Source organism: Lissotriton vulgaris, chromosome 2_1 (genome assembly GCF_964263255.1).
Source record: "Lissotriton vulgaris chromosome 2_1, aLisVul1.2, whole genome shotgun sequence".
NCBI lineage: Eukaryota > Metazoa > Chordata > Amphibia > Caudata > Salamandridae > Lissotriton > Lissotriton vulgaris.
Window position 1 is genome coordinate 523,289,522 of NC_141687.1, and position 23,385 is coordinate 523,312,906.

Consider the following 23,385-nt stretch of genomic DNA (forward strand, 5'->3'; position numbering starts at 1 on the left):
CCTAAGACTGTGGACTTTGGAAACAAACGCATGGGAGCATTATATGATGCCGAGGTTAGGAATTTGATGAAAATTGACATTGAGTAGGCAAGTTGGCTAGATATGTTGAAAAGGGAGGACTGTTAAAAGTTAGGCTGCAAACGTCAACATTATCGGCGCCATCTTGCTCTTTTTCGAGCCCATTCGTGCGCGTAAGCGGCAGCCATTTTAAGCACCATGGCCTCCCTGCCCTCGCTGATAGCCAGCGCGTCTCTCTCTCTCCTAACCTCGCAGGCATCCCCCGCACGCTGACAACCCCCTCCCGCTCTCACATGCCTTGAGTCATAAACCCCTCTTCAGCGCAGCTCTGCCTCGGAATCCCATCCTGTTCCCAGCGCGACACCTCCCTTCATCCCTTTCATGGTCCCAAGCCCTTTGATACAAACCCCCTTTTTCCTGTGTGCCCGTTTGTCTCCCTTGTTCCCAGGCCGCCACCTGGCCCTGCGGATACTGTTTATCACACCCCCGTACAGTAGGAAGCTTCCCCCTATCAAAAGACCCTCGAGTCAATCGAACACCCTTCACCCCATGAGATCTGATCAACTCCACACATTCCGTGAATCGGCGGAATGTCCAGCTGCGCGATAAACATCACCTGTTGTGACCGGGGTGGGGATTTCAACTGTAAACGTGTGGGAACGGGCTTGAAGCGGGGATTCCTAGGATGCCTTTCCGTACATCAAAGTACTGACAAGTATATGTTTCATGTAATAAAGCAATAAACCTGTGTATAAGAGGCCAGGCCTCAGAGATGCGGTTAGAGCACCTCGTGACGATACTTGCTGTCCGAATTGATGTGTTCTCCTCCGGAGAGAATAAACCCTCGTTTCCTGCCTTTCAGTCTCCAGCGCCTGCTTCTTCATTGATTAATATTTTGTGGGTAATAGAGGCGACACCGCCGGGCAACACAAAAGGGTCTTTGGTCACTGGTTGTCTAGCCACCCTTTTGCAGGTGGGGTGGAGCACTTCGTTATCTGATCTTCCTGGTTCCTTTCAAGGAGAGGGGCAGGGTCGTCAGCCTCCCAGCAGGAGGTTGGAGCCAGTGTTGTGGCAGGCAGGCACATCCCTAGCTATTTCCAGGTGCTACCTCCCCCCTTCACTTCTAGATGCTAATACCAGCACCCCATCAAAGGGCTGACTCATCTAACCCCCTGGGGGCTTCCTGCTCCTGTCACTTCCAAACCAGACAGTCAATCCCCAACCATACCCAGGCACACAGGAGGGTCAGACAGGAGAATAGCGACTTCTCTAAAAGTACTATTCTCCCACTCAGGATTTAAAAACCACCCCTCACAAAAGATGGGTTATTAAATGCTGAGCGCAGGGATATGAAACACTCATGTCTTATCTTGTTCCTATGAGGAGTTAGGCTGACAGCCATTGGCCCCAGCCTCTCCCATGTTTTCCTATGGAGCAAGATAACCTTGCAGCAGTGAGCACATAAAATGGCTGTTGTTCACTACCAGGGCATGGTACCTGCACTAGTACATGCCCTACCTTTTACATACACCGCATCCTGCCCAGGGGGGTACCTTGGGCCTTCCATAGGGATGACTGATGTGCACAAAAAGGGAAGGGTTAGGCCCAGTCAGTGTGGACACTGACCAGGGTGACATGGCAGTCCTAGAGACTGCAGGCAGGCCTGCAAAGGCAGGCCTGAGACACCATTTTAAAGCTACACATGTGGGTGGCGCAATCAGCGCTGCAGAACCACTAGTAGCATCTGACATCACCAACCCTGGCACACACAGTGCACATTACTAGGGACTTCCTGGTGATACAGATATGCCAATCAGGTATATCCAATCAAATATGATATTTTACCTTAGGAGCACTTACACTCTGACACTGATTAGCAGTGGCAGAGTGTCCAATACATCTAAACCAGCAGAACGAAATTCAGCATAGCATCAAAAATCCAGGTAGCAGAGGCAAACTATAGGGGAAGAACTCACGCCAAAGATGTCAGGTCTAACATGTGTCCCCTCTAGCTGAAAGTGGGGAGAACTACCCACCCTCTTGGGAGATCTCATCACTAAGGCGGAAAAACCTGGACAGACCGTCAGCATTGGCGTGTTCTGTACCGGGACGGTGTTCCACCGTGAAATCCATCCCCTGTAGGGAAATGGACCACCTCAACAGTTTTGGATTCTCACCCCTCATCTGCATCAACCATCTGAGGGGTCTGTGGTTGGTCTGAACACGGAAGTGAGTCCCAAACAGATAGGGCCTCAACTTCTTCAGAGCCCAGACCACAGCAAATGCTTCCCTCTCAATGGCACTCCATTTCTGTTCCCTGGGGAGTAATCTCTTGCTAATAAAAGCTACAGGTTGGTCTCCGCCCTCGTCATCCATCTGTGAGAGCACCGCTCCCACACCTTGCTCTGAAGCGTCTGTTTGCACAATGAACTCACTAGAGAAGTCAGGTGCCTTCAGCACTGGTGCTGTGCACATTGCAGTTTTCAGGGCATCAAAAGCAGTTTGACAGGCCTCAGTCCAATTTACTCTCTTAGGCTGGTTTCTAGAAGTTAGTTCTGTCAAGGGGGAGACAATGGTGCCATATCCCTTGATAAACCGTCTGTAATACCCAGTGAGACCTAAAAAGGCTCTCACTTCTGTCTGAGTCTTGGGAGATTCCCAAGCCAGAATGGTATTAATCTTCGCCTGGAGGGGCGCCACCTGGCCGCTCCCTACCTGGTGTCCTAAATACACAACAGATCCCTGCCCTATCTGACACTTACTGGCCTTGATAGTGAGGCCTGCCTTCTGCAGAGCCTTCAACACTTCACAGAGGTGTTGCAGGTGTTCCTCCCAAAGGGAACTGAACACAGCAATGTCATCCAGGTAGGCGGCGCTGAATTGCTCCAGCCCGGTCAGTACCTGGTTGACCAATTTCTGGAAGGTGGCAGGGGCATTTTTTAATCCAAAAGGCATAACACGAAATTGGAAATGCCCCTCTGGAGTGGAAAATGCTGACCTCTCCTTTGCTCCCTCAGTCAAAGCAATCTGCCAGTACCACCAAGTCAAATCATAGGTGCTGAGATACCTGGCAGCTCCCAACCGATCCACAAGCTCATCAGCTCTGGGGATGGGGTGCGCGTCAGTCTTAGTGACCGCATTGAGCCCACGGTAGTCCACGCAAAACCGAAGTTCTGGTGTGCCACCGGGTGTAGCAGATTTCTTAGGAACTAAGACCACTGGGCTAGCCCAGGGACTGCTGGAGGGCTCAATTACCCCTAGCGCCAATATCTTGGAAACCTCTTCCTTGATGCTAGCCCTGACCTTGTCAGCCACTCTGTAAAACTTCTGTTTCACAGGTGGTCTGTCCCCAGTGTCCACATCATGGACGCACAAGTTGGTGATACCTGGGATCAGGGAAAACAGGGAGGCAAACTGTCCCAACACTTGGCGACAGTCTTGCTGTTGTACTGGGGTCAGAGTAGGTGAGAGAATCACGCCATCTACTGACCCATCTTTCTCTTTGCTTGCCAGGAGGTCAGGAAGAGGGTCACTCTCCTCCTCTCCTCCGTCATCTGTAGCCATGAGCATAGCTACTTCAGCCCTCTCAAAGTGTGGCTTGAGGCGGTTAACATGCAAGACTCTCAGGGGCATCCTAGGAGTCTTCATGTTGATCAGGTAAGTCACCTCACTCTTGCGCTCTACCACCTCATATGGTCCAGTCCACTTGTCACAGAGTGCACAAGGCTCCACTGGCGCCATTAGCCACACTTTCTGCCCAGGTTGAAATTCAATCAGAGTGGCATTCTGATCATACCACCTTTTCATTAATTAATTAATTAATTAATTGTGTGCTTATATAGCACAGGAATCACTCCCGAAGGGGTACCTCCGCGCTTCGACCGCGGCGAAACCCTTCCTGGCTTCCCTGAGAGATGGTCCCTTAGTGGGTATCTCCAGGGTGAGACCAGGCATCCCCGGCGGTCTGGTGGGGCCGTTAGTGAAGATGAGGCAAGCTAGTGCCCAGAGTTGCAGAGTGTGATCGCTGATCAGAGTAGGCACCGAGGCGAGAGAATTATCGAGTCCGCTGACCCTGGTCCAGAAACCTGCTGCGTCGGGAATCGAACCCTGGTCCCGGGCCGTCCTCTGCTCTCGGGTCTGCCGCCTCTAACCAGTGAGCCACACTACTTCACTAATTTCTTCCTGGCTGGCTTCTAGGTTCTCTTGAGCGAGCTTCCTGAAGCGCAGGGTCTGTTTGCGGATGGCCAGCACATAGCTGAACACATCCTGGGGGGTTTTCCCACGGGATTTCTCCCAACCCTCTTTCACCAGTGTGAGAGGTCCTCTGACAGGGTGGCCATACAGCAGTTCAAAGGGACTGAACCCTAAGGACTTCTGAGGCACCTCCCTGTAGGCAAACAGGCATGGTAACAAGACGTCCCACTTCCGCCTCATGGGTTCTTCAAGCCCCATAATCATGCCCTTGAAAGTGTGGTTGAACCTTTCAACCAACCCATTTCCTTGAGGGTGGTAAGGAGTGGTAAACTTATAAGTTACTCCGCACTCCTCCCACAGAGACTTCATGTATCTAGAAATGAAGTTAGTCCCTCGGTCTGAGACCACCTCTCTGGGGAATCCCACACGGGAAAAGATCCCCATCAATGCACGACCCACCACGGGGGCTGTGATTGTTCTGAGAGGGACTGCTTCTGGGTATCTAGTGGCATGGTCCACCAAGACCAGGATAAACCTGTTGCCTAAGGCTGTCTTGGGGTCCAAGGGTCCCACTATATCAATGCCCACCCGCTCAAAAGGGGTGCTCACCACTGGAAAAGGCTGGAGAGGTGCCACGCACTTCTTCCCGCTTTTACCACTGGCTTGGCAAGTTCGACATGACTTACAAAAGGTACTGACATGCTTCTTCATCTGGGGCCAGTAAAAATGGGTGACAAGCCTGTGATACGTCTTGTCTTGCCCCAGATGTCCTGCAAGAGGCACGTCATGAGCCAGACCCAGTAGGAAGTTTCTGAAGCGCTCGGGTACTACCAGCACACGGGCTGCACCGGGCTCAGCAAACTTAGGCTCACTATAAAGTAAGTCATCCTCCCAGTAAATCCAGTGCTCTTTGGAGCTAAGGCCTGCTGCCTGGTCTGCAGCCTGCAGCCGCACACCAGCGAGAGAAGGGCACTCCTTCTGTGCTTGGCAAAAGTCCTCCCTGGAGGGACCACCCTCTTGCTGCCAATGGGTCAGCTCAGGCAATTCCCCTAGTTCAGCCACCTGTTCCCCTGTAGGTTCCAGGGCATCCCCCTCAGGTTCTGCCTCCTCCTGGACCGTGGGAACAGTGGGGGCCGGTTTCCCGCGCCCTCTGCCCTTTCCTCTCTTGACAGGTACCTGGGCCATTATTCCAGGCTCCAGTTCCACTGATTCACCCTGACTAGCTGTCACTGCACGAGTGGTCACACAGATCCAATCCGGCAGTCCTAACATCCCTAAATGAGTTCTGTGCTCTACTTCCTTCCATGGAGAATTCTCTAGGTCGTTACCCAACAGACAATCTACAGGTAGGGCATCACTAACACAGACTTCCAAAGAACCAGAGACTCCTCCCCATTCAAAAGGAACACGTGCTATCTTACAAAGGCGCACTGAGCTGTCAGAGGCCATTACAGGACGGAGAAGATTGGGGATTACCTGCTCTTCAGACACCCACTGACACCTAACAGATGTCACACTGGCCCCTGTGTCTCTCAAAGCCTCAATCTCCTTTCCATTGATGATCACCTTCTGCCTGTATTTTTTAGTGTTATCGGGCACGATAGGATCCTGGACCATCTCTTGGTCTCCTAATGAGACTAGGGTCATCATAGCTACACCCACATCCCTACTAGAAATCAAATCCCCTCCCAAAGCTGCACTACTCAACCCTGGGACTGGCGCAACAGCAGGTGCTGCTGGTGGTTTCTTGGGACATTTGGGAGCAATGCGCCCCACCTCCCTACAAGCATAGCAAGTTGGGGGAGGTCTGTTGCCCTTAGGGGGCCCCGGCTTCTTAGGCTGAGGGGGTTGGGACTCCTTTTCCTTGAAACTGTCTTGGGGCCTTTTAGTGACCTCCTTACGGTTACCCTTGTCCTCCCCCCCCCTTTCTGCTGGGGACCCTGTCCACCTTTGGCTGTGGTACTTACCACTCCTTTGTGAACCCTGGTACTAGTCCAACTGTCTGCCTCTTTAGCAAGCTCACTGGGCTCAGTTAACTTGCTGTCTAACAGATGCTGGCGCAGCTCTGGAACACACAAACTACTTAAGTGCTCCCAACTAATCAAGTGACACAACCCCACATAATCAGTTACTTTGCTGCCTTTTATCCACCCTCCAGTGCACGCGTGTACATACTCACACACTCCACCCATGTACTTGAATCAAGCTTCTTAAAGTTTCTAAACTTCTGGTGGTACTGTTCTGGTGTGAGCCCATACCTGAGGCATAAGGCCTCCTTCATAGTGGGGTAGGCTAAGGTTCCTGCTGCTTCTAAGGGTGCTAACACATCCCTCCCAGAGGCCTCAAAATGCTTCCACAAACCTGCCCCCCAACTCTTTTCAGGCACTTCATTCATCTTCAAGGCAAGCTCATAGGATCTAAACCATGCATAGATATCCTCACCCTTCTGATAATTCTGCACCAGATCTTTTGGTATGTATACTTTACCCGCTTGTACTGGTTGTGCGCTGCCACCATTTAAACTGGAATCCACTTGCTTGGCTTTAAGCTCCAATTCCCTCATGCTCAACTCATGGGCCAAATGAAGTTTCTTCTCTTCCAAAGCAAGAGCATTCCTCCTTTCCTCCGCCTTCTTTTCACTGTCAAGGCGTAGTTTCCTTTCTTCTGCTTGAGCTCTGAGTTTAAAAAGTTCAATCTCATGGGCCCTAATCTTCTCATTTTCCTCCAGCTCCTCTGGAGAAAAACCCCTACTAGAATGGACGCTGCCAGCCCTAAAAGCTGGCACTCTCACTGGTAACTCATTGGGTTCAAACCCATGCTCCTGTGCTCCATCTTCTCCAGTAGTATCCTCTGTTACAACATTCTTGGCCTCCCACCAGGCCCTTAGAGCTTTCTGTAGCTCTTCCTTGTTAGCGCTGCCCTTCACTGGGCACTTGAGCTGCTTGCAGAATTGCTTAAGTTGCTCCTTTTTGTAAATGAGTAACTCTTCTACCTCAAACTGCAGCTCCGTTATCTCCTCGCTTCCTTCTATCAGAGACATGATACTTCCTAGGTCCTCCAAAAATAGGTTTCACCAGAAAACGACTTCAAAGAAGAAAAAAAAATGTGTGCAATCTATTGCTGCTACTAGACTAGTGATGTACAAGGAATCACTGTAGGTCAAATGCAAATACTGGCTCTAATCCGCACCGCTGACCAACAATGTTAGATCTGGGGGTCTCTAGTTGGCTGAGGTAGGCACCTTAGACCAAATAGGGACCCTTGCATCTAGTCAGGGCACAGGGACACACACTGTAGATAAACCCTGCTCCCTCTAGGTAGCTTGGCTCGAGCAGTCAGGCTTATCCCCAAGGCAATGTGTAAGTATTTGCATTCGGTTACAATGACCCCCCAATGTACACCACAAACTGAGACCACACAGGTGAGTTATACATAAATAACTTTTATCTAGTTTTGGCACTGTAAATAAAATCACATAAGCATTGCACGTATTTCTCTTATCACTCTTCTTCTTGTTTCAGGTAGGCACTTGTTTTAGGAAAGTTTCAAAATAGTCTCTAGTCTCTCAAAAATAGATCGTGATAGAATGACTCGGGTGTAGGAATTCAGCACTCAAAAACGTGCTTCCTAAACTGTACTTGGCCCTAGCAGGAGCACCGCTCCTTCTACTCAGGTTCCCCCCCTTCTCAATGGGGAGATCGGGCACTTGTTGTTGGTCCCCGTGTCCCACGCTCAATGCGGGACCTTCGGGGGACGATGCGCACGCCCAAGAATACTTCCGAGGCGAACGTAGTCACTTGCACAGCCCCAGCGCTTCCTCTGCAGCCGGTGTCAATACCGGGTGCTGGGGGCAGGCGATCTCTCTCTCTTTAGGGTCTCAGACTCACCCTCGCAGGTACGATCATTGTTGCAGGCTTCAGGTGCTGAACGCGGCTTCTCCAATCCGGTCGCGGCGTTTGCAGGCTTCTCGCTGACGTCGAGGAGTTCTCCGGAGTCAGCCACTCACAGAACGGCTCCAGGGACAGCTTCCGATGACGCGGCGGCACTTCTTCCAATCGATGCGCAGCTCACGAGAACAGCTTACAGCAGCGGCCAAACACAGCGCGTCTTCTCCGACGAGCCTCCAGGCAACAACCAATCAGGTTGCGGCTCCTTCGTGCATCAGCCAAGGTGCCGATCAGTTTGCAAGTTGGTTTTGCGGGCCCTAGGCCGCGGCAGTGAAGTCCGATGGCAAGAATTTACGGCTCCCGGGGTCACATGTCACGCGACTCCGCACGGAGTGCGATTTAACCCCTTGGGAACACCGACAACACTTCTTCAGCCCCACACGTGCCGATGAGCACGTCGAACAGTGGTGCAACTTGTAGGAAATCTTCAGCGCGGCGCTCCTAGACACTCAGAGCAGCCAGCGCGCCCCACACTCGATCTCTTCCGATTCTTCAGATCGAACCCACGCTTCCAGGAACACACAGCAAGGCAAGCAGGAGGGCACAGCAGATCTTAGCGAACACAGCAGTTTCTTCTGGGGCAACCTTTGTAGTCCTGGGTTGCAGACAGGAGGCCAGCTCTTCTCGGGCCCTTGGAGATTCACAGCAAGACACAGCACACAGCAAAAGTCTTTGTAGGTTTCAAGCAGGGTCACAGCACACAGCAAAGTCCCTCTTCTCCTCAGCTCAGTTGGTTAGCAGAACAGGTCAGCCCTTAGAGCACACAGCAAGGCAATCTTCCTTCAGTTCTTCAGTCCTTCTTCCAGCAGAGGTTCCTTCTTGATTGTTGTAGAATCTGATTTTCTGGGGACAGGGGTCCTATACTTATACCCCAAAAAGGCTTTGAAGTCCTTTGAAGTCCCTAGAAGTTCTTAGAAGTTCCTTGTGCATTGGACCCTGAATCCTTGTCTGATCCCAGATCTGGGTGGGGTGGAGCACTTCGTTATCTGATCTTCCTGGTTCCTTTCAAGGAGAGGGGCAGGGTCGTCAGCCACCCAGCAGGAGGTTGGAGCCAGTGTTGTGGCAGGCAGGCACATCCCTAGCTATTTCCAGGTGCTACCTCCCCCTTCACTTCCAGATGCTAATACCAGCACCCCATCAAAGGGCTGACTCATCTAACCCCCTGGGGGCTTCCTGCTCCTGTCACTTCCAAACCAGACAGTCAATCCCCAACCATACCCAGGCACACAGGAGGGTCAGACAGGAGAATAGCGACTTCTCTAAAAGTACTATTCTCCCACTCAGGATTTAAAAACCACCCCTCACAAAAGATGGGTTATTAAATGCTGAGCGCAGGGATATGAAACACTCATGTCTTATCTTGTTCCTATGAGGAGTTAGGCTGACAGCCATTGGCCCCAGCCTCTCCCATGTTATCCTATGGAGCAAGATAACCTTGCAGCAGTGAGCACATAAAATGGCTGTTGTTCACTACCAGGGCATGGTACCTGCACTAGTACATGCCCTACCTTTTACATACACCGCATCCTGCCCAGGGGGGTACCTTGGGCCTTCCATAGGGATGACTGATGTGCACAAAAAGGGAAGGGTTAGGCCCAGTCAGTGTGGACACTGACCAGGGTGACATGGCAGTCCTAGAGACTGCAGGCAGGCATGCAAAAGCAGGCCTGAGACACCATTTTAAAGCTACACATGTGGGTGGTGCAATCAGCGCTGCAGAACCACTAGTAGCATCTGACATCACCAACCCTGGCACACACAGTGCACATTACTAGGGACTTCCTGGTGTTACAGATATGCCAATCAGGTATATCCAATCAAATATGATATTTGACCTTAGGAGCACTTACACTCTGACACTGATTAGCAGTGGCAGAGTGTCCAATACATCTAAACCAGCAAAACGAAATTCAGCATAGCATCACAAATCCAGGTAGCAGAGGCAAACTATAGGGGAAGAACTCACGCCAAAGATGTCAGGATATATATATATATATTAAACTGGACTGTTGACACTTACCCAACTAATGTTCTCGCAAACATCAGAAAAATAATTCCTTCAACTCCAGGCAATTGATACACCATTTTTTTGCCTCCATGGGTCATCTGCCCCCGTCTCCACTTGACAGATGCGAGCACCCGCACAGTAAAGACTTGCATCTAGTTCAAACATAAACTCTGGACTGGAACAGAAAATTGCTTGACCCTTCCACACTTCCAGCCATCATACTAATTGCTCTCTTGTTTCTCCAGACAAACTTACCTGATCTCCAAACCACAGAACCTTCTAAAACTTTTTTTCTTTTATGTTTAAATGTTGTCTAATTAATAGAAATCATTACAATTGGCACATAATAAAAATCTATAGTTTCAATAAAATCATTCACAAGAACATTGGCCAAAGTCAAATTAGAGTAAAACCATGCAAACAGAACCTTTCTTATTATTTCCTTCAGTGACATATTAAAGATAAATGATATAAACCCTTTGTATGATCACTAGTATTAAATGGTCTATACAACATAATACTAACAGGTTAGACTATAGCCCATTTCTTAAAACATTGGTTTACTGTACTTGGATTCCTTACCAGACAGCTTAAAAAGAAACATTTAAGCAAATATATAAATAAATGTCTGGTTTCAAGTGCTGAAGAGTCTTGTAATGTAATGGACAAAGTAATATTGCCTGAACAGCCGAAGAAAAAAATATTTCACTTTAGCCATGATCACTAATAAGACCACATCCTTGCTCAATATACTTCTCAATTCTGATTTGATCGTCGCTTTTCGCCTCATAAGAATCAAAACCATTCTCAGTGTATCCAACTGGCACTCGTAAAAACTCCAACACACTGCCTGGCTCCAAAAACGTTTTCTTCTTTTTTATGACAATACACAAGTCTCCCACAAGTCTCTCATCAACCTCAAATGATTCTGCAACGGATGCTGGGACAGGAGCAAGAAATTATCTAGAAACATGATCATCCGCACAACCCATTCCCTCATAAAAGCTTACAGTGGTCTCAATAATTTTTATAAAACCCAAGGAGTTGAAACCACAGCAAATGTGAGGTGAACTAATGTAAAAAAATGACCTACCTATCTCACCCTATTCTGCATATGGGATTGAAAAGAAGTTTTCCTTTAGATCCAACTTCACCACCTAATCCCCCTACTACAGTAAATGCCTAATGAGATAGATAACTGCTATCCTGAAATAACTGTTCTCCACAATCTCATTAGGTCCCACAGATTTAATCACAGAAAGTCATCCTTCGTCTTTCTTCTCCACTAAGAAAACACTACTTATAAAAGCCCTGTTCTCCTATGCAACTAGTTTAATTGTCCCTTCCCTTCCCTTCATCTGAAGCACTTCAGCATCCATCGGGCTCTTCTGTAAAAGCAATTTCTTTCAGCTCTCTCCTTGGTCTTGGTAGTTCTGTAAACTCTTGCTTGTGCCCATTCACTGTTTCTAAAACCTGCAAATCCCTTGTCAGCCTCATGACATGTATTTGTAAAGCACAAGTTCACCCAAGGGTATCTTGGTGCTGAATAACAGATGTTTATTGTTACCCAACTCAATGGTACTCATTTTATCGACCTCAGACGAATGAAAGGCTGAGTGGACCTGCCGTGATTTGAACCTGTGACCACAAGGTCAAACACAGGCCCCTACATTGAACAGATTAGTCCACTAAGCCACCATCCAACTGCTCCTGAAAAACCCCAGTATCCTCCTACCCTTTAGAGAGAAACATCAGTGGAAATCCTAGTGCTGACTAGGGAAACAGCGGACTGCTGAGTTTCGCATTTTGGCACTCTTCCTTTACTTGTTCTTCCTTTCTGTGGAAGAACCCTGTTGCTGCTTGGAAATCTCTTAAGCAACCCCTTTCTTTAGGCTAAAATTAGGACCTTAAAAAGGAAGGGCAGAGAAAATGTCACCTCCGCCCAGTCCTTTTAAAACCACTACTACGTCCAAAACCTTTTCACGAAGAGTATGGCGCCAAAATATCTGAACATACAAGATTATGCCTGTACATATGAGACCGTATCTATCTGTGAATATGGAACTACACCTATGCAAATGTGGGCTGGATAGATCCTCAGGGTTATACCCGACAGTGCTAAAATAAACTTTATGTAACTATACACTGCATATGGAAATATAACCAAGAATATGGGGGTATTTTCACACAATCTGGGCTGCAACAAGATGCTTTGTTTATACCTCCATATATGAGCCTACCCTCTGCACACCGAGCTATACCTATGCTTGTGGGTAAAACACAGTCACTTCGCCTTTTTTACTCCGCATACCTTTACTCCTCATACCATGATAACGCAGGTACTGTTACTCCGCATTATTTTACAACGAATGCCATTATATATTATATGCTTTTATCACGCATGCTTTTACAACGAAAATCGTTGTAAAAGCATGATTGGTAAAAGCATATGTTTTTTATATTTAAGTGTAAGGTAAGTTGTAAGGTAAGTATATGGTTTTAGTTTGGGGTTTTGGAGTATATGTTTTTGGGGTTCAGGGGTATTTTAAGGGTGGGTTTGGGTTATGGGGTGCAGGGGTATTTAAGGGTTAAGGGGTACAGGGGTATTTTTAGGGTTCAGGGGTAGGTTTGGGTTTTGGGGTACAGGGGTATTTTTAGGGTTCAGGGGTAGGTTTGGGTTTTGGGGTACACGGGTGATTTTAGGGCTCAGGGGTTGTTTTGGGGTACATGGGTATTTTTAGGGTTCAGGGGTTGTTTTGGGGTACAGGGTTTTTTAGGGTTCAGGGGTTGTTTTGGGTTTTGGGGTACAGGGGTATTTTTAGGGTTCAGGGGTTGTTTTGGGGTACAGTGTTTTTTTTAGGGTTCAGGGGTTGTTTTGGGTTTTGGGGTACAGGGGTATTTGTAGACTTCAGGGGTAGGTTTGGGTTTTGGGGTACAGGGGTATTTTTAGGGTTCAGGGGTAGGTTTGGGTTTTAGGTTACAGGGGTATATTTAGGGTTCAGGGGTAGGTTTGGGTATTGGGGTACAGGGGTATTTTTAGGGTTCAGGGGTTGTTTTGGGTTTTGGGGTATAGGGGTTATTTTAGGGTTCAGGGGTAGGTTTTGGGGTACAGGGATATTTTTAGGGTTCAGGGGTAGGTTTGGGTTTTGGGGTATTTTTAGGGTTCAGGGGAAGGTTTGGGTTTTGGGGTACAGGGGTATTTTTAGGGTTCAGGGGTAGGTTTGGGTTTTGGGGTACAGGGGTATTTTTAGGGTCAGGATGGGTTAGTGTTTAAGGGTGCTGGGGTATTTAAAGGGTCTAGGGTGGGATTCGTTTTTAGGGTGTATAGGGTAATTATTAATTTAAAAAAATAAATATATAAGTGTGTAATATTAAATATAATGTAATTAAAAAAAAATAATGTTTCATTTTCATTAAAAAAAAAAAATATATATATATATATATATATATATATATATATGTACATATATATATATATATATATATATATATATATATATAAATATATATATATATATTTAAAAATAAAGTACTTTTACAAAGTATATGACTTCACCACACATGCATTTGCGTTGTAATTGCATGCGTTGTAAAGTCATATGCGTTGTAAAAATTTGAGGAATTATGGCTTGCGGAGTAATGGTATTTGCGTACTAAAAAATGCGGAGTGATGGTATGCGGGATTTTTGTATGCGGAATGGGATCATATATTCATGCTTGTGAGCTACATCTAAGTATATAACATTATAGTGGAGCAAATTAAGATATTATATGAGCAAATGTGGATACCATAAAACAGCAAATGGGGCTGCGATGCCAGAGCAAACAGGGTCTAACCTGAGCATTGTTTAGTTGCACTGGGAATATCAAGCTATATCTGACCGTATGGTGCTGGAACTGCATGTTATAGCTATACATTGGGTATATAACGCCATATCTGACATATAAGGCTTTACCTGTGTGCTGTTACTTGCACATGGAGACAGGTCTAGAAGTTACATGAGCAAAGGAACTAAAACTGTGTATTAAGCAGCTTCACTGGGCAAATGAGGCTTAAGCTGAACATTTGAGGCTTTACCTGAACATTACAAATCTGCACTAGGCAAACGCTTCTACGGCTATATCTGTGCATTTGAGACTGCAGTGGGCATATACAGCACATGTGACCATAGCCTGTGAGTAGTACATGTAATACTTGTCAGCAGACCATATCCTGTTCAAAACATGGTAGAAGATCATGTACTGCATGTACTATGTATCAAGCATGACTCCAACCTATATCTTGTAAAATCTGTGCACAAGTCCAGTTGCAGGCCACACACTCAGCCAAGCATTGTGCATGCAGTGCAAAGGAATGGCCGCAGGTAATATACAAGGGCCTCTATATTAGTACATGGCAGAAGGACAGGCCCAGTGAAAAACTGCACGCAAAAAAACGATCACAGGGCATCCCTTGTACGCTATTAGCCATGGCCTGTGTGCGACATACAAGGAATAATTGTGGGTTGCACATTGTTTTAGTAGGAAAAAAAATCATGACCTCAGACCATATCCTGTTTATACCACATCTCAGGAAAGCCCTGTTTATATTACATTCCAGGCCATGTCCTGAATGCAATGTGCTCAATTTATAGTATAACATCTACTTTTCAGAGTGTACAACCAAAGACTTGACCCTTATGTAAAGTAAGGGTTCATGAAAACTGTATAGGCATAGATAGGGTATGAACAGGACTTGCACACATGCTATCTACAGCTTAAGGCCTTTCCACTGAAGTACAATACACAGCATGCACATCGGAATGTTAGGACTCACATCCACTATAAAATTGTCCCTGTCAAAGGCCAGTGCACAGCACACGCAGAGTCACAAGGAATGCCCTTTAAATACAATGCCTTAGCTTATACAGAGCACCTGTGAAGTATGTTTAATCAGTAACATTTAGACAATTCAGGTCCACACCTACAGATCTAAATGCTTTTGTTTACCAGGCTTAGCACCAGATATAAACAAGCATTTGTAATGCAATCGGTCTCGCCTTTAGGACCTTATAAGTGTTTAGCCATGCATTATATTATCCCACATTACTGCAATGGACTGTGTGGCAGTGATTATAAGTGTGGCAGTAGATTTGTCATTAAACGTGGTATTTGAGCTCTTAGAAGTGGTCTAAAGATTAATACATTAAATTATTGATAAACATGAATTACATTTATAAAAAGTGGAGCCTACAAAGACGTTTGTGTATGTTTGTGTAAATTAACATGCATGTTCTGCAGTGTTTGAGGTGCACAGAGAAAGGCAGACATTGTTAGAGCAGGGGGGCGTTGTCTGGGGGACAGGTGTGTAATAGGAGAGAGCAGGGGTGAAATACAGGAGGAGAAATACAAGAGAAAGAGTGGGGAAATTAAAGTGAGAGAAAAGATAGCATATGATTTGGAATAAGTGATGGTTTTAATTGTAGTGAGGTCAGTGCCCACTGCAAGGTCGTTTAATGAAAGGGACTCTACGTGAGTACAGTGCAGCTAGGGCAGTTTTTACTGTGATGTCGCTGAAATCAGGGCCTGTACCAGTGCAGCTCTCACGAGTGTTGGCAGTGCCCACTCTTGACCCGAGATAGCACAGAGAGCAGATAGGTAGGAGGCAGCAGGGCCACGTGAGATAGGTAAAAGCAGCTGTTAGCAAGAGTAGTTCCCTGGCAACCCTGCTTATGAATGGATTTTCCCTTGATGCCAGACCTGGAGTGCAAACTGGAGAGCTGTTGAAGGGGCCTGCACCTCCTGCATTAGCAGTTGGAGCATGATATTACTGGCTGCGATATTTGGTTGGAAGCAAGCATGAAGCGACACAGGTGGATGGGATGGGAGGGAAAGCAGCCGGAGCAAAACAATTGAAAAAGGCATATGGAAACGCAGTAAAATGAAAGGTGTAAGCTGCCGAGGAAGAGCCTGGTTAATTATGTGACCACATTAAGGCAGAATTGCAAAGCCCGCCAATTTCGCTGGTGCTCTGCTCTTTATTTCCGTATTATGTTTCACTCTGGACCTTCTATCAATTCACAGCTGAATCTCCTTTTGGGCGTTTAATCAGTTGATTCATCTCCTGCATTCTGTTGTTTATGTAAGGGAGTCTGAAGCCTATTTCTAGGGAGCTTTGCAGAGGTTGCAGGAAAGTGGTGATGTATTTCATGTACTTGGGTGAAATGCTTCAGTGTGTTAAATAGTTCGAACTTCGAAGGGATGCCATATTTTTACAAATGTGTTGCATGATTTACATGCCAAATACTTTCAGAGCTCGGCTCGGGCATGGGCTCTTAGAGCCAAGCCAGGCCCTCAGCTCGGCTCCCTCTCTAAATATATTGGCTGGCCCATCTCTAGGATGAAGACCAATTGTGAACAGGAACTTGCACCGGAGCCGTCACCATCCCCACAAATAAAGCCCGCTCACCGCACTGGAAAAATGTCGGCCCTCTTGCAGCTCGTAATCTGGTAGCTGGTGTCCATGGCCCATGGGTTGGGTCTACGCTGAGGGGCATCGAACCAGCCGTCGGGTGCAGGAACTGGTAGGGTATACCTGGGCGTGATGAAAGAGCTCGGGTGGGCAGTGGGAACCCAACCTACAGCATCAGCTTCATAAACAGTGACAGTGACAGTGCCCACCCCCGGTTAAAGAAACCCAGCCCAAAATACAGGCAAGCTGCAGAGGGCGCCCGGGAGGAGATTATAGAGTCAGGGACATTGTAGTAGCCAGGAGCACATGAGAACCATGCACATGAAAACTATGGAACTGATAAAACGGGTTTGAGTCTTGGCAATGGCTCATCATCCTGTGATTCTGGGCAAATACTTAATTTCCTGAGGTCACAAAAACAGAATATGTCCTTGTATAACGTAAGTGGTGCTTATGTAAAGTCTCCAATACCTTCGGGTGGATTGCAAAGTTAAAATAAGCTGCACGGGCAGAGGGGGAGGATGGGTGAAGCTGCGTATTGGAAGGGGGATGTGCAGCACGTTGATGAAAGACAGCAGTGAAGACTATTATCTAGAGAGATGTGCAGAGGTTGCAGGGAAAGCATGTCGTGCAGTAAGAGAAACTCAAAGAAAATAGTGCTTACAAGACTAAATAACACGTACCGTGTAACAACGGAAGTAAAAGGTCTAGTAGCCAGGGGAGGTTACAAACAAAGACAAGGCCATACTATGGACAAACTAAAAAGACTAGTTCTAAATCCGAAACCAGCATTTACGAAGGACAATGACACAAGCCAATGACAAACATGGGCGGAGAGTAGGCGAGACTTCTATTCCATACTCCACATGCGTGCTGACTCTAGGCTTGACCTAAATAGTGTCAAGGCCGGCCCAAGGCATGTGCAAACTGTGCACCTGCACAGGGCCGCCAAACCCCAGGGGCCGCCACGACGAGGATCGGAAATATCACTGGAGTGGCGGCCCCCTGGCAGGATTTGGCGGCCTCCGGGCAATGGCAGCGTGAGTGTTGCTGTTTTCACTCAGTTTCACTTGCCCAGGGCTGGACAGGACACCCCACGAGTATGGAAAATGTACCCTTAACCCGAAGGTCTAGAAGGGCACATAAAGGACACACAGCCAGATTTGTTAGGAAGAAAAATATAGCCACTACAATACCAGTTGCCGATTGTTTGTTTGCTGTTATTTTGTTTGCACTCCAGGCCCGTTCTGGTTACAAGAGGCCAGCGCGCAGCACCTCTCCTGACTCACAGACACTGCTCTCGCGAAGGTCACACACAGAAGCCGCTTCCCTCGCCCAGGCCCAGCTCTAGAGGGTGGGCCGGGTGGGCCAGGCCCATCCAAACATGAGCCTGGCCTACCCAAACATGAGCCTTGGCCCTCACAGTGAATCTGCCAACGATGCAAAATGATTTTAAAAAATGCACCGATAGCTCTGGTGATTAAGGATCGTGCTAGAGAGCAATAATTTTGTCTGTTGGTAGTTTTCAAATGCAGATAAACAGAATTTTATGTGGATAGTTCAGTTGGTTATTGCCTTTGTCACAGAGACTCTGCACGTCCCCCTTCTTCCAATCTCCTAAACAATCAACAGGAAGCGGCCGTTTACGTCGTAAATGGTGTTCAAAGTGGGGAGATTTGCATATCAAAAGAAAGTCAAAGCTTGTGTGAAACCATACAACAGTAGACTTGATAGGATACAAAGCGAGGCAGTATAGCGCATTGTGTCAATGCGCCTGCTGCTGCTCTGTGCAATATTCAGCTTAGACACACATTCTTACCGGACCAGCTTTGCCTTTCATCCCTCTGAGTTTGAAATGGGCACTGTGAATTTGAGGTGATATGTACCCACAGATGACCGAGTCCTGTATGGTCGTCCCCTGAGAATGAGTTACAATGTGAAACAATACCGTGGCACTTCTAGACCGCACTCCCCATTCAAACAACATCCTTCAGAAGGGGCATTTTAATTTAAAATAAACACAAGATTTACTGCACCACTGTCCCCTACAGGTACAACAAACATACAAAAACCAATAACTTTTGACTTTTTACAAAGTCATGCAACTGATAACATTTGTGTTTTTTACACAGGCACTTTCAGTCCAGAAGTCTATCAACTTGGCGCTTTTCATTGGCATGCTGCACCTATCACTTTACACCCAACAATCCCTTCATAATCAATGGCAGGTTGGAATACTGATGTGGACATACGGTGAAGACATATGTTAGGGGCAGTCAGGGCTCGAGTCGGGGTACCACGCGGGTGGACGGCATCTCCCCACTTATTTTAAGGGGTTTTACCAGGTGGACGCCGTCCCCCCTGTGCAAAAGCTGGACTTCCGATTATGGCGTTACTCGCCTGCACGGCCGGCATCTCGCATCTGGTGCGAGAAGGGAGGAGCCGCCCACTCACCTCCCCTCCTCCCCCAATCACAAGCGACGGGGTTTCTATTATTGATAATTACACACGCCCCCAACACCTTGCATCACTTGGGGGAGTGGGGGGGGCGCATTGGGGGCTCTCTGAGCTGCTACTACTACCTTCCAGATTTCTTTATCATCACTCGGCGGGGGTGAGAGGGGAGGGTGAGAGGCAGATTCTTGAAGTGGCAGAATAAAGAGCCCCCGCCTTTACAAATGAGAGGGCGCTTCCATCGCTAATTATCATTTCATCCCTCCCCATCATATAATGGACTCGCGGAAGACCCGAGGAATCCTTGCCCCCTCTTCAGGGCTGACATTCACACCTGCGTCGCGAGGGCGTCCAATGGATGGCTAAAGTGCGCCCCCACCCCCATACACACACGCTCACATACACACATCTTCTCTGTCCCTCCACACCCCTGAAAATCCAGAACAGGTGCCAATAATCACATTCCCATGACCAATTAACCTGGAAGTTGAAGAATAAAAATATTGAAAAACTGCCCCGCCCGCATCCCTATCGCTAATCCCCCCCCTGCTCCCGGCCCTTGCACCTTTTGTGACGTCACTTCCTGTTGTGACGTCACTTCCGGTGACAGCGTCCCCCCACTTCTTTTTTTAGGACTTGTGCCCTGGGGGCAGTCATGTTCATTCATTGCATAGCCTATGTGCTGGAAGCCTGCACAGCGGGCGTTTCTTTTTAAGTGCTTGTTGTGAACGGGTGGCGGACAGGGTCTATCTGAAGGACAGCCAGAAGGTTCACACTGAAGAAATGCTTATTTTCCTTTATATGGTGCACATGTAGTCCAAGTTGACGTCAGAGCCGTTTAATAAAAGACACACTAGACACTGTAAATTATGTACATTCAAAGCCGAAACAACGAAATCACGATACCTCATTAGAAGTAGTAAGTTCTATATAAATAAATTGCCATTCACACGTGTCCTCATCACAGAAGTGCTCTCTCAATAAACAAAGATTGTGAGTGAAGAATTTGAAGACCCCAGGATGAGAGAGCGTCACGGCCAGAAGAGGCGTGAGATTTAAAACAAGCATTTGCAATGCAATAGGTCTTGCATTTACTAGAGTTTGAGCTATTGGCATTATAAACGACTGCCTTTTATTTATGTGTTGGTTTTTAAAACATAATTCAAAGGCATAATTGTCATTTACAATGCCAATAGCTTAAACTCTTGCAAATGCGAGACCTATTGCATTGCAAATGTGTGTTTATTTGATTAGCAGTCCGGTCATTAGGGCAACTGTGGAACATACTTTAAAGTGCTTGTTAATTATATTTACTGCTATATTCAATGTTTCAAGTTTAGGGGTGATTTTACTAATTTTGTTTACCTGGAATAATGAAAGTGGAGCTGGATGGGGGCTGGTAGAGGGCAGTGGACCAAGGTCAGCTGTGAGATAAGATGGACTAGAAAGGGGCGGTAGAAAAGTGGATAATCAAGCCTGTAATTGAGTGAGCTGCATAGTCGGGTGTCAGGTGAAGGTAGTAATGAAGAGGTATTCTCCCTGAAGGCTCGCACATAGGGAGCGAGGTAGTGTCACTTGCCTGATACTCCCACTTCAGAAACCTTCTCTTCCCATAAAAGGGACATTACATGGAAAAAACACTTTTGAGAGTCATAAAATTTAGAAAGAGATTTGGAAAAGAGTGCATTTTACTGGGCTTTGTAAGACTAAGAAGAGATAAAGGGCGGCCCAGAAGCAGGCTTGGCTATACATATAAGCGACAAATCGGGCACACAGTGGCCCACCTGAATGCACCCTTGGCCCACCCAAATAAAAATTCCTGGAGCCGGGCCTGCCCTCGCCTCTCACATGCCTGACTGCTGACCTGGTGGTCCGCGGTGAAACAGCTCTTCTTGGCAGATCGAGTTCCGGACCCTGCAGCTCGTGCGACATCAGCAGGCACCGCCCCCTCGGTAAGTGCAAGGGGAAAAGGAGCACTGTATAGTGCGTCCAGATTGGAGTCTGTCTAAGTCACACCCTCTTCCAACCCTCATTGAGGGAATCGCTTAGGACCTCACTCCAGGCTGTTGTCATCACGCCGTCATTGCTTTATGGAAATCAAAACAAAGTGTTAGGTGCCTGCGCCTACCTACCCCGTCTTAATAACCTTTCTCTTACTCGTGCGTTCTCTATTGATCGCACAAAAATAGCTTCAAGTCTTCACAGTGTTTGCTTTTATTATTAGCCCGTCTTCTGTGTTGATGCATAGATACAAATATTAGATGGCGTATAGTTACCCGCAGTCTCAGTCTCTCTGTATCTCTACTTTTACTTATTAGGGGCCTTCTTATGGTCCTCATTTTGGCAATATATAGGTGCTTTTATACTTGGGGCTGGGAGGACTGAAGATTCCTACTGAACCTCTGCACCTAAATTGGGCAATTCCAAGCTTCTAATCTACGGAATGGGGGAATAACTATGCAAATGGTAAATAACAAGTGGAAATCTCAATAGTTTGCCTTGTTCTGAAGAATACTCCACTGACATTTACCTAATGCTGTTTGCAGGTGGAAAATATTTACAAGGGACCGGGCATATCCGTTGTGGGGGCTGCGGCAAGGAAGGTGTTCCAGGCCGTGGTAGGCTGTGGTAGCATTTTCTGCTCCAGCTGAGGTACTGTTGGGTGAAGTATTATGGGCACTAGCCCTTCATTAGGGATAACAAATGAGAAAGAGGCAGAGTGCTGTTAAGCTACTGGAGTCATGGCACGCACAGAGCAACTCTTTCTTTATTGCCAGTGTCACTTTACTGGTGACACCTGCGGGGGTTTGGTGTAAGAAAGTGTAGGACATTCCTATTAGGAGAGAGGGCCTGCACGGGAAGGTGTACCCCTGGACACTACATTCCTCCCAAAAAACAAAGAAGGGTCAACACGTTCAACAATGGAAAACAAAACAAATAAAACAAGTGACCACAATGAGTATATTGACATCAAAGCTCCGCCCCGTCCGGACCCCCTCTTCCGGGGCCCCCACCTACGCTCCCTGCACAGGGCCACCATGAGCCTAGAGCCGGCCCTGATAGTGTCTCAATAATCCACAAAGCTGACATCTGAAGTATTTACTGGAATCACATCCCTAATTTCATACGTTCCGTACAATTATTGGCCCTTTGTCAGTTCTTCTTAACTTAGCTGATCTCAAACATACACATTTTACAAACCGACAAAGAATAATTATACAATAGCTCTGCTTTTCACGTAAATCAGCAGACACCAGAGATGAAAGACACTACGAAAGAAAAGGACTGAAAAACTAAAGGGCATTGTATGCCAACTTCCTAGCAGAAAGGCTGTGAGAAAACAAAAGGTGCGCGCACCTTATTGCGGATCTTGTCGAGTTCTTCTGAAGACTTGCAATTGGATACAGTTTCAGCCCACTCCAGACGATCAACTGCATTCCTCTCCACCAAACTGTCAAACACCTGGAAGTAAAGCCAAGCCAAATCCTCTACTAACTGCAGTTTTCCACATGCTATATGCCTCCACATGGGCCAATATAGGCGTGGGTAGCAGCCATCATTTGCCCGGGTCCGGACATAGGTTGACATCTTCCGCAAATAATGAAGACTGAACTTAGATGGTGGGGGCAGCTGAAGGGCTCCCACAAGGAACGGTTCTGTCTTTGCCCATAACTGGACATTCGGTGTATCCATATTACTGTTTCTCGAGATGCTCAACAAAGGAACAGAAACAGACCTGCAGTGATCTGAAAAGTTAAGAGTAAGACATTATGTTAGAGCAAATACCACAAATTTGAAACTAGACGCATACTAAAATAACAGTTTACTACGTGACACCACTGACTTAAGTTAATTTGTTTCATTGAGAAAGTTAATCATTTAAATACACTTGTGTAAAACACAGATTATACATTTAATATCTAAAAATACAACATTCACTATCCATAAACGCCTTGATAATGGGCACTGGATTCAGACCTCGTCACCAAGACACCACAGCCAACTGAAGGGTAAATTTTGTCTTTTCAGGTTTGCACACAATGCAATACTTCATTGTATTAGTTTCAAACGTAGTGCATACTAATGACCTCCAACTTTAAACACAGACTATTGGAAATCTTTTTCTGGCATTTAAAATGTGGAAGTCTGTCTGTACCCGTTTATATTCTGTGAGCCAGATTCAGCTGTTCAGTGGCACTTGGAGTCTTGTGGCTGATGTTCTTCTCTGCTGCCTTCTTCCAGTCTCGAGTGCAAGGCACTTACAAACCACACCATCTTTGTAGTGCTTCGATACCCACATATCAGACATATTA

General features: G+C 46.9%; 1 protein-coding gene across 2 annotated transcripts in view; it reads right to left on the reverse strand.

The window, feature by feature from the left end:
* Positions 1-23,385, reverse strand: part of TBCCD1 (TBCC domain containing 1) — a 256,809-nt gene that overhangs the window by 188,805 nt on the left and 44,619 nt on the right. For both annotated transcript variants that reach the window (XM_086955448.1, XM_086955449.1), the window contains exon 2: positions 22,430-22,818. In XM_086955448.1, coding sequence (XP_086811574.1) covers positions 22,430-22,765 — 336 coding nt within the window. In that variant the 5' untranslated portion in view covers positions 22,766-22,818. The remainder of the gene's footprint in view (positions 1-22,429; positions 22,819-23,385) is intronic.